The sequence below is a fragment of the Dipodomys merriami genome, unplaced genomic scaffold (assembly GCF_024711535.1).
Source record: "Dipodomys merriami isolate MVZ:Mamm:240054 unplaced genomic scaffold, mDipMer1.0.p SCAF_116, whole genome shotgun sequence".
NCBI classification, from domain to species: domain Eukaryota; kingdom Metazoa; phylum Chordata; class Mammalia; order Rodentia; family Heteromyidae; genus Dipodomys; species Dipodomys merriami.
In genome coordinates, this window is record NW_027202449.1 from 2,424,445 (window position 1) to 2,436,602 (window position 12,158).

At 49.2% G+C, this 12,158-nt stretch overlaps 1 protein-coding gene across 2 annotated transcripts in view; it reads right to left on the reverse strand.

Moving 5' to 3' along the window:
* Positions 1 to 12,158, reverse strand: part of LOC138822875 (cadherin-13) — a 715,907-nt gene that overhangs the window by 41,869 nt on the left and 661,880 nt on the right. For both annotated transcript variants that reach the window (XM_070015848.1, XM_070015847.1), the window contains exons 9-10: positions 3,895 to 4,077; positions 3,124 to 3,377 (exon numbers count right to left, since the gene is read on the reverse strand). In XM_070015848.1, the coding sequence (XP_069871949.1) occupies positions 3,124 to 3,377; positions 3,895 to 4,077 (437 nt within the window). The remainder of the gene's footprint in view (positions 1 to 3,123; positions 3,378 to 3,894; positions 4,078 to 12,158) is intronic.

Below are 12,158 nucleotides of genomic sequence, written 5' to 3' on the forward strand. Positions count from 1 at the left end.
ATTGCATTGGAAGGTTCTCTCCACATGGCTGAATCTGCTAGTCACCTCCTGATGTCCACTGTTCTTCAGTAGAAAACTTCAGTTTTAGAAGCTAACACACTGCCATCTAGTCAAGTGGCCACATTCCTATCTCTTGAAGGTGGGGGTGGTCATATGACCAATTTTGGCTAATGAGATTTGAATAGAACAGACAGGAAGTATCCCTCTTTCTCTTCCCGCCCTTCCCCCTTGTGGTCTGGAATACAGATATGAAGGCTGGAGTCTGGAGCCCTAGCAGCCACCACAGATCACGAGGAAGAGGCTGGTAAACAATGAGGCCCGGGGGTGGGGGTGGGGGGGTCCTGACTTCCCTGAATGCTGTCCTACTGCCCCAGCTGGCCACTCTGCTCTGAACTTGTTTTAAGTGAGGAAAACCCACACTTCTGTTGTTTCTGAACCGATATCACTCTAGATTTTCCTGAGGTATTCAGCCAAACTTATTTGCTGCAGACATAGTGTTTGATATATGCTTGCAAGACACCCTGGATAAATGGCTCTCTCCCTCCCCCGCCAAGAAAGAAAAAATGTTGAGCAGTACATGTAATTTTACGTGGGTAGGGGCAATATTTTTCCTCTGCACAGATCTTATATATTCAATGTGTAGGCAAAGTTGCTGCTGTGAAATTGTTTGCCACAGAGTCTGGACAGGATGACTTCTGTCTGAAAAATGTTTAGCATAGGAATTTCTACCAGGATGCTTGCACGGAATCCCTGATTGTACAGAGGATGGAGTAGCCCGCCCAGGCTGCTCGGATGTCTAAGCTGCTAGCTGCATCTACAACATAAACAAATCAGGGACCCAGTGGAAAGGCCAGTCCCCTGGGGTCACCGTGTCACAGAGGAGAACTGAGCAGACATAGCTGTGAATTCCCACGTTAGCACCAGCACCATGGAGATGCTCCTACCATCAACTAGCCAACAGGCTCAATGCATGGGTCAACTCCCCAGGAGAGCTTGGAAGAGTCCCAAGATCTGGGGGCAGATGGAGGGTGCCCAAGTCCCACCATGCAGCAGGAGGGCAGATGGGCCTGACAGCTGCTCTGTTCTAGGACACGTCAGGATCAATGCGATCTCTACACCAATTTAGAAATCATAAGGAAAAACAGATAAAATTGGACTGCCTGGATATAAAAGCCAAGGATTTCTGTGTATCTCAGAAAGCCTTCACAATATCAATACATTTGCTCCAGAAAAGTCTTTTCAGAGACTTATCTTCAGAAAATTAATGATGCATTAAATAATGTAGCTACAGGCAGGCCTAGTATCTTAAAAAAATTGCAAACAATTAGACACAGTATTAAGTATTCAATCTGGAAATGCAAAAGGCAAATGAGTAGATCCCTGTAATGGAATACTTGTATATTATTCAGAGATGAAAAATAATGGGATTCTTTCTTAACATGGACAGCTGTTTGCTACATGCTGGGAAGTAAAAAAATGTCTGGTTCTGAGACAGAGAATACATGACTGAAGGGGCCCAACCCACCCTGTCAAAAAGGACTTCCTGGGGGGGGCGATGTGAAAGGGCAGGGAAGTGACAGGGACATTTTCTTTCTTTCTTTGTGTATAACTGACTTTTCAAAAGTTACCTCCATGAACTACCTCCACTTTGTAGTAAAGATAAGACACAAGCCATAAGCAAGAAATTCACCTATTACTGAAACACTGGCAAAGAATGGGTCTCATGGACTTTTTTGTTTTGTTTTGTTGGTTGTGGGGCCTGAACTCTGGGCCTGGGCGCTGTCCCTCAGCTCTTCAGCTCACGACGAGCGCTCTACCACTTGAGCCACAGTGCCACTTCTACTTTTCTGGTGGTTTATTGGAGATAAGAGTCTCACAGACTTTCTTGCCCAGGCTGGCTTTGGATCGCAATCCTCAGATCTCAGCCTCCTGAGTAGCTAGGATTACAGGCATGAGCCCGCATGAGCCACCGGTGCCCGGCTCTCAAGGACTTTTAACCTGCCTGATTTCTGTCTTGAGGAAGAGGAAGAAGAGGAGGAGAGGAATAAAGGCAAATGGAGGAAGAGTAGAAGGGAAGAAATAAATGGAGAGAGAAAGGGAGGAGGACCAGCGGTGGGGAGAAAGAAGGATGAAGAGGGAAAGAGAGAAAAGGAGAGACAGAGGGGGACAAGGAGAAGAGCAGAGGATATGCCCGAGAAACAGATCAATGGAGCGGGACCCAGAGGCACAAAGGTTCACCCCAAGATGGGGAGCCACAGTGCTGTGTGAAGGAGGGGCCCATTACAGCTCCGTGGCCGGGTACTGGGACTGCTAGAGGCAGGTAGTGGGGTCAGTAGTGTTTCTTTTTGGCTTTTGGTCAGCTATGTTCAGAGTTCTCCTTGAGATAAAAATAAAGAGTTCTCAGAGTGAAGTTCCTCCCTCCTCCACCGCCTGCTCCCTGCAGGATCATTAGGGCAGCAGCAAGAAGGACCCAGCTCCCAAGGTGACCGGATCTGCCCGGGGATTCTGTGGAAGTGTCCCCCCAGCCTGGCCCCGCCAGCAGCCCTGCTTCCCCTCTGCACACGCAGCCCCGCCAGACGGCGCTTCTCACTGCGCACGGACCTCGGTCTGCTGGGAGCCGCCTCCTGGGAGGCCTCTCCGGCCACCTGCCACTGCTCACCGGTCTCCCGCCCGGTGGCCGCCACGCCATTTCATCTCTGTGAGAGCGGCCTCCGCTGGGCTGGGGCGGGGGGCCTGGCCCGCGGTGTGCTGGGCCCGGGCCGCAGGCGCCAGGGCCCCCAGCGGCCGCGCTCCCCCCGGGCGGACACCGGCCGACGCAGGGTCACCTTGCTGCGCCCGGCCTGCGGCCCTCCGGCCTGGGAGCCAGCGTCAGCCCGGCCTGAAGCCGCCCCGCACGCGGCCCACACGGGCCCGCCTGGCCCCGGCCGCGCCCCGGGGCCGCTCTCACCACCGAGCGCCCCGGTCCCGTTCCACGGCCACGAGCTCCTCGCTGGCCCCCCCCCCCCCCGCCTCTCCCGCCCCGCCTCTCCCCCCTCTCCCCCCCCTTCCTCCCTCCCGGCCTCCCCCCGTCCAGCCTCCCCCCCCCGCTGTCCCCCCCCAGCGCTCCCCCATCGACCCCCCCACCTGATGGTCTGGTGCTGCAGCGAGTCGGGGTCCGTGGCGTTCACCGTGAGCAGCACGCTGCCCACGGAGATGTTCTCCAGCTTGGTCACCGCCATGGGGTCTGGGTAGAAGACGGGACCCTCGTTGACATCGAGGACGGTGATGTGGACGGTCGCCGTGGAGCTGGGGCCGTAGGAGACGTCGGGGACCAGCGGCTCCTCGTTTTCCACTTTGATCAGCAAGGTGTGGAAGGCCGAGATCTCATAGTCCAGGGGCTGGGGAGCGGATGGGGAGGGGGTCAGGATGGGGGTGGGGAGGTCAGGATGCGCATGCGCCGCCAGGGACAAGGGGGGGGTCAGGGTGCGTATGCGCCACCAAGGACGGGGGGGGGGTCAGGATGCACATGCGCTGCTAGGGACGGGGGCGGGCGTGTCAGGGTGCGCATGCACCGCCAAGGACAAGGGGGGGTCAGGGTGAGCATACGCCGCCAAGGACGGGGGGGGGGGGTGTCATGATGCGCATGCTCTGCCAAGGACGTGGGGGGGCGTGGTTGGGAGGTCTGGATGCGCATGCGCCACCAAAGAGTGGTGGTGGTGGTGGGTGTCGGGGTGCACGTGCGCCATGGAGGGCAGCCAGGGGGGTTAGGAAGCGCCTGCGCCACCAAGGGCAGACTGGGGGGGGCGCTGTCAGCTTGCGCATGCGCCTCGAGGAGCGGCCACTTCGTACCCAGTCCCTCTGACGGGGCCTGAGCAGAGGTGGGCGCTGGGGGCAGAGCCAGGCCTGAGGACTCACCTTGACCACGGACAGCATCCCCTCGTTGGTCTGCGGGTTGGTGTGGATCTCGAAGCTCTGCCCCGGGTTTCCGTTGATGATGGTGTAGGCGGCCCTCCACGCGCCCGTGGTGGGGTCGTCCTTGTCCTCCACGGTCAAGTTCACGATGACGCCCACGGCTCCTTCCTCCACCGTCGCCTGAAACTGCACACGAGGCAGATACCGATGGTCACTATTGTGTGTGTCCGTGTGTGTCCCGGGACTCGAACTCAGGACTGGGTGCTGTCCTTGAGCTTTTTATTTGCGCAAGGCTGGGGCTCTACCACTTGAGCCATACTTCCACTGCCTGCTTTTTGCTGGTTAATTGGAGATAAGAGTCTTAGACTTTCCTCTGGGCTGGTTTGGAATGCAATCTGCAGAGCTCACCCTCCTGAGTAGCTAGAATTACAGGTGTGAGCGACAGGACCTGGCTGTCATGATTAAAACAACAACAAACAGAGTGGAGACTATGTACAGACCTCTTGCTGTATGCATGTTATTGGGTCCATTACACATAGCATCTAATTTACTAACTAATAGCCCAGGAGGATTGTAACTCTGCCTCTCAGATTTCCTTGGCCTTAGGTGAAGCCATGAGACTAACTAGTCTCCCACATAACCTGGGTACAGTGTTGCTGGCCAGCCAGAAGAGAAAAGGTGGTGGCTCTGAACCATCCGGGAAGCGGAAAGGAACTCTATGGCGCGTTGAGTCTTTGCATTTTTATTTGCTTATGTTTTTGAGCCTTTCCCACCCCAGATGCCAGATGATCTGATAACCAGAGACTGGGGATTTATAAACCAAGGGTTGGGGCTGGAAATGCCTGCCTTCTTCCTCATGAAGAAGAAAACCAGTTCCAGCCCTCCCAGCTCTTGGCCTCCAACTCATACAACTAAAAGCCCATTTGCTAAGGAAACAGAGATCAATGGTCCAGAGCCTTCTTGTACTTGTGTTTTTATTGTACTACATCTCAAATACTTGTTGCAAGTAGGTGTGGTGAAATCAATCAATAAATGAAAAATTAGCTGTCCCATGGACAGAGAATTTCATGAGCAATCATTAGCACATTTCCTTTGAGCTGGAAGCATAAAGTATTGTTCAAGTGCTTACCTCTGACACACTATGGGTGAATAGTAATCTGTTTGCAAATATTTTATAAACAGGTTAACACCAACAAGCTGACAGCAAGAAGAAATACCTTGGAATTTCAATTAGTAACAACGCGAATGTAAAGATGATGTCAGAAAGGCCTTGTGTTCCAAAAGGAGTAATTTGAGGAATGAGGTTTCAAAAGCAGCCACAGATTAATTGACTTTCAAACCATTAATCGTGAGGCTCAATCTTGGGGCCTCAGCGGAGGGGATGGGGCGGGGAAGGAACTAATTTGTCTATCATACCTCAGCAAACCTGGTTGAGTTGTTTGTCTGCCATGAAAGAGGTGTTGGAAGATTCTGAGCTGGGGTACCAGGGTGGGAAACCTCCGGGAAAGGCAGGACGCCAATGGTGCTATCGCACGGAAATGGTCCCGTGGTGACTATTCTGACTGGATTTCTCTGATTCTTGGCTAAGGAAAGTCTACTGGTCTTCTCTCTGTCCCTCCTGTCAGAAGTTTGGAATTTCTGAGCTGGAAAACTCAACTCACAGTTCTCATCCAGAGGAGAATCGCCTATGGAGCTTAAAAAAATCCCTGGGTCCTATTTCAATTCAGTTGACCAAGGAAAGGTCTGGGAGTCAGACTTTTCTGCCCAGAAAATTCTAATACATATTCTAGGAGTAAGAAACAGGATAAGTCCAATTCTGAGGATGGCAAGCACGTGTCCACCTGACTGCCTGTCTTTGTGGCTGGACCAAGCACTCTGACTAGGTATTGGGCCTTAGTGTGGTGCAGTACTGTGATCGATTACTTCTGTTTACCCTGGAGACAGGTGCTCTCTAACCCCTTTAGTTTGCAGATGAAGATGGTGGCAGAGAGAAGAAAGTAAGGGAGACCCCAATCCAAACTCTGTAGTGAACTAAAGATCAGACCCAAGTCTCTTGGATTCGAATCATACTTGCTTTCAACCAATTCTGCTACTCAGGCTCACCCTTGATAGCCATGTGCAGGCCTTCCTGTGGCTGCCCAGAGCTCTATTCCGGCCGGTCGCAGTGGACATTATCACCTAAGCTGTCTACAGGCTCTGATGCCTGTACCTTAGGAACAGGAAGGCAATCACACAGGCCTGCGGTATGTTAGACTAGAGCGTGCCGACCCCGTGCCAGGTAGAGAAGCTGTTACCTGGAATGTACGGGTGAGAAGACGGCCCACCTGTGCACCCACGTGTCACGTGGCTAAGAGTACTGTACAGCTGTGATTGGAGGAGGCGGGTGACTTCCTGTCTGCTTTATCTCCAGCCCCTCCCAGGGCGCCGAGAATGAAGGAGTGGGTGATCTTAGCTAGAAGTGGGAGCAGAGGGCTGAAAAAATGTGGATGGATAAGCCATACAGGAAAGACCCTGAGGGGTGGAGTCACCGACTGATGCCTCCATTTGCGAGAATGTTCTGGAAGGCAGGGGTGCAAGGTCCTCTCCTGTTTCCAGCCCGTCTCCAGCAGAGCCTGCAGGATGACTTGTGTGGACTCAAGGCACTTTGCATTCATTGGCCCCTCTTGCCATAATACATTTTCATGGGCTTTAAAAATTCATTTTTATGATGTGAGGCAATTAACATTTGACTTTGAAAGTCAAATTTTCGTATTTTTTTCTTTCTGATTTTGGAGGCCTACCACTGTGTTAATCAACCGTGCTCGGTCGATAAGTCAACCCTGACCTTTAGCGCCTACCCCATAACTGGGTCTGGAGATCTGATGAATGAATGAGTAAACAAAGCCCTTTTGCAGCCATGTCTAAAAGACTCCCAACAACGAGATCTTCATGCTGCAATATCTTCTAAAGGGCTTGGTTTAGGGTGTGAGCAAATGAACCCAAGTAGCATGGGAAGGCGATGATGTGCTCAGAGTGCGCAAGCGTGCTGATCTCCCCAGTCCTTAGAGGCAGTGAGGGCTTAACAGCCACATCTGCCTATCGTCTACCCATTTGTTGTCTACCCATTATTTGTTATTATCTATCCATCTACCTGTTATCTATCCATCATCCATCCATCCACCCACCTACCCATGCACTTACTCATTCATCCATGTATATATCCACCCATCCATCCAACAATCCATTCACCCATCATGCACCCACCCATCCATCCATCCATCCATCCATGTATGCATCCACTCATCCATCCAATTATTACTCATCCATTCATTCATCCATGTATCCATCCATGCATCCATCCAATTATTCATCATCCATCCATCTACCCATCCATCCATCCATCCATCCATCCATCCATCCATCCATCCATCCATCCTCTGTATATTACCATTCCTCTATACATCCATCCTCTAACTACTCATCTAGGGATACACTAGTAAACAAAGCAGACATGGTATATTTTCTCATAGAGATTATAGGCTGGAAAATATATAATAAATATATACTGATGAAATTATATTAACTGCACAAGAGGCTGCCCAGTTCTTGGGGGGGGGGTGTCTGTAGCAGTGTGTGGCACAGGGGAGGTATGTGATGTAGCGTGATGTAGCATGGAAGGATTTCCTGAGAACTGGAAGTAGAGGATGAGGTCACAAAGGTGAAGGGGAAAGAGCCCTCCTGGCATCTGGAACAGCAAGAGTGAAGGGCGGGCAGCAGGAGGAGACTGTACATTTGCACAACAGGAAGGAGGCTGTGGATGGACTGCACTGGGGACCAAGGAGAACTGTTTGGCTTTGGGTTGCTGAGATGGGTGGAGCCTTGTGAGCTAGGAAAGGCATTTAGAATTTACTGTGAAAGCACAGTAAAGTCTAATCAAGGAACGAGTTTGTGTTAAATCTATTCCTAGATAATTCAGAAAAAGAAATCTTTAAAAAACACCATTCAACACAATTATGATGGTCATTGTTAAGACCATTATCTGATTCTTGCATAAACTATAAGCCAGTTTCTTTGAGTACCCATTTAGAAACTCATTATTGCTTAATTAAACACTCATTCTATTAATTCTATTCAATGTTTTAACTCCATTATGTAATTCACGAATGGAAAATTAAATAGATTAAAATGAAATAGTACCATTTTACATTTCTATAGCGATGTTCACTTTGTGATTTAAAAACAATAGACAGACATTCATTTACCAAAGCACAGCAGAAGGAATTATGGATTGTAACATTACTTCCTTTAATTAGGAAAAAAACAAAGTTACTTTTCTGTCAAACTGCGTGTAAATCAAATACCAGATGTAAAACCTATTTTCGCACCACCGTTGTGGGCCATGGGCTGAAGCACGCCAGCCCTTTCAGTCTGGAAACGAATCACTTCATTCTCTCTTTGAGAAGATAGGGTGAGTGACAGGACAGACAATTAGGAAGTGGCTGTCTGGTCTGGACACAGAGGTCTCCATCAGGGAGAAGAGAGAGGGACGTGGATTGTTTTTTAAACCAGCATACATTAATTGTGCAAAGGAATGAACATCACTGTGACATTTCCACTCATGCATATGTCATGTAACACATGTAACACATGTGTTACATGACATACCTTGTACCTTGTCTTGCCAATCCTCTCCCTAGATCCCCTTCCCAGGAATCTGGGGTGAGGTCTGGAGGTTAGTCTGGGAGGGGGATATGACAATGAGTATTCTTGCCCATCTGGAGAGCTGCAGGTGGGGAGAAGCAATGGCAGCTACCTTTATGAGACTGTACACACGCAGGCTCCACCTGCTGGCACCTGCTGGCACCTGGAGACCTGGCTCTCAAGCTGTCGGCCCTGGAGTCTCACAGAGAACTAAGAGTGAACTTGAAAAGCGAGGGTGTCCTCATCTGGGCCCTGGTTTTGCAAGATTACAAGATGAGTAAGAAAGATTTCTATGCCTGTGTTCTGTGTGTGAGGATGAGAGATCACTGGAAATCTAACCAGCAAACACTTTTACAAGTCTATGTTTACACAGAGGATACCACTTATTGGAAGAATCTAACCTCTTGCTGACAGTCTAATGGCCGAAGACTGTGGTTGACATAAATAAGATAATCCATTTAAGGAGCTTGGCGCAATGCCTGGCATATATATATATATATATATATATATATATATATATATATATATATATATATATATAGTATGGAGTCGATATTTGTTAGCAAGGATAATGAGGATAGATTTTGCTCTGTATTACATGAAATTCTTACTAATAAATTGGACCATATGGTTCAATCCCCTATGACTCTTTCTATTCTTGTCACCGTCAACTTTATAATGAGGTTATTTGTGTGTGTAGCTTACATCCCTGGCTTGGTATATGTGCATGAGCACCCCTCGTTCATGCTCGTTCACCCCCATCTCGTTCTGACAATAGGCCTTTGTCTCCACAGCAAATGATGATAATCTACAGTGCCCTCATTTGGAAGGTCAGCTGGACCAGGTACCTGGATCCCTTCTGTCTATAATTAGGACTGGCCTCAGGCTAGAAAGAGGAAAAGAACCCATTTTAATAAGTATTCATTCTATATGTGCTGCTTGCCCGGGACTGTCAGACACAGCAAATGAACGGGGGCAGCTTTGCCCACCCCGACACCTCCTTTGACTATGCACTTTGCATACTATGATATAGCCATTTTCTCTCATTTCTGTAATCCTTAACTTCATAAAAATCCCAGAGTCATTTTTCACAGAAACAGATAAACCAATTCTAAATTCTTCTGGGCTTATATGATCCTTCTCTCTCTATGAATATATATATATATATTCTTTATGACTGACTAATACTCCATTGTGTATGCGTGTATGTGCACGTATGAATGTAAGGAAGAATGAATCAGCCAGAATAAGAAGAAATATCGCATGTTCTCTTTCACATGGAGAATCTAGACAAAAAGGGAAGAAAGAAAGAAAGAAAGGCAGGCACAGTTTGGAGAGGAGGAGGGTAAAAGAGTGGTGAGGAGGGGGTGATTATGAGAAAAGTATTTTACGTGCGTGGGTGACAACAGAGGAGTGACACTCATTAAAAATTGGTTAAGAAGATGGAAAGGGGCCGAGAGAGAGAGTAACAAAGGGAGCAAATTTATCAGTGCACAATCACACACATTTATGGAAACACACATCATCAGTGCACAATCACACATTTATGGGAATGCCACAAGGAAAATCCCTTTTGTATTAATATGTGCTAATAAGAGCAATTAAAGTGAAATTAGAGTCATTCAAATAAATGAAAATTTAAAAAGTGCACACACACACACACACACACACACACACACACACACACACACACACACACACACACACACACACACACACACACACACACACACACACACACACACACACACACACACACACACCCCCAAAAGGTCTGGCTCATGGCTCAAGAGGCAGAGTGCTTGCCTAAACTCTCATGAGGCTATGGCTTCAATCTACAGTACTGCAAGTAAATAAGTAAACAAATGAATAACATTGACATAAAAGTGTCAAGAAGTAGAGAATGCTGAAAATGCTATTAGATGTGGTTGCCACCAGGAGCCCCCTGAAGCTGTGTCAATGGAGGGAGCATGGGCTGCTCTGGGCAGCTGTCAGGGTGACCGGACCCAGAGCTGGCCACTGGACTGTGGGGGCAATCAACCCGTGAGTCATTGGATTTATTAACGGCTCAGAGAAGCAGAGGTGTCTGTGCTGGCGAGCATGGGAGAGGCCGTTTGGACACTGATGAATTATGGGAGAAACCCATTGTGCACAGAGAAGCAAACAGCTGGGTCTACTGAGAAAAATGGAGGAAGATTTCAGTGATTGGGACCCACCAGGGTCTCTGACTGGTTTCTGAGTCCTGCTCAGATCTCTGGGGTTCTCCTGGGGTCCCCATGCCTGTCGCCAGCCTTATGTTCACTCCAGCCTCCTCCGGTGAGTCTCCGCTCCCGGCTGTCATGAAGCCCTGGGAGAACAGCTCTGCAAGATGTCTGCTGATCTCACAAGGCGAGGGTGGCCTCTTGATGCGGATTTGGGTGGCCTGCACGTTTCCCTAAGTATCTCCCCATTTATCCTTACATCTTGCTGTGGAAAATGTCCAAGGTTCATACAAGTGGACAGAGCGAGCCTTGGGAGTTCCCAAGTTTTCTGCCATGAGCGTCTGCCATCTCTAGCCCTGGCGCATGTCTGTGCGCCGTGGAGCAAACCCAGCGGTACCCCATCATTCCATCTATAAATATTTCAGCACATGTCTCTAAAAGATAAAGACTCTTCTGGAGGAAATGTGATCAAAGTCCTTTCTTGATCCACCTAACGTTGATTTTTTTTTTTTTTTTTGTAATATCAAGGTCAGTGTTTTTCTTTTGTGCCAGATCCTTGCGTGACATTTTGTGCACTGTCTCTGTTACGCCAAGACAGGGTGGGAGGGTCTCTGCTACGGGACATTTATACCAAGGCCTGCCAAACACCAGCGGTGTCACCAACGTTTCCTCGTGTGTAAGGCCGCCTTCCATTTGCACATGGGTGAGGGAATGCAGACCCTAACTTGGAAACTGTTCAACAGCAACAAGAGACAAAAGCTCAGCAAGAAAGACACACGGCCCCATGAAGGATGCTCTCTGAGACTCACTGGTGTCCTCGGCAAGGTGGTACTCGATCGCAGAACTGACCTCACCAGCTTCCTTGGGGAGCTCGAGGCTCCCAGCTCCAGGGAGCTGATGAAGCAAATACTCCCTTAGCTCAGCACAGCTTTGTAGACGGAGGGTCTGTGTGTGTAAGCTTGTCTTTGGGGAGGAGCCCCTTCCAGCGAGAGGTATAACCAAGAGTCCCCGACCTCCTGGCTCTACAGGGGCCAGAAGAGAGCTGTCAGAGAAGGAGGCCAGACCCATGGCTTCCCTGGCCACCTGCTGTTCTCCGTTCTTCCCTGGATGAGCTCCTCTGTGCCACGTGCTTCCTGCAAGGCATTGTCACCGGTTGACTACAGACACGTAGCGGGTGCTCAGTGAGTGGCGTTCCTGCTTTCCAGGGGGGACGCCTGCTAACAACTTTCTTCCTTGTCTACATGAGTGTGCCTTCTGAAGACTCTCGAGTCAGCCAAACACAGATACGTACACATTTGCCAGACTACAGAATAAAAGCTCAGGAAGAAGAGGCGCAAAGAACAAAACATTTTTTTCCCCCTCTCTACAAAACAAAATGAAAACACA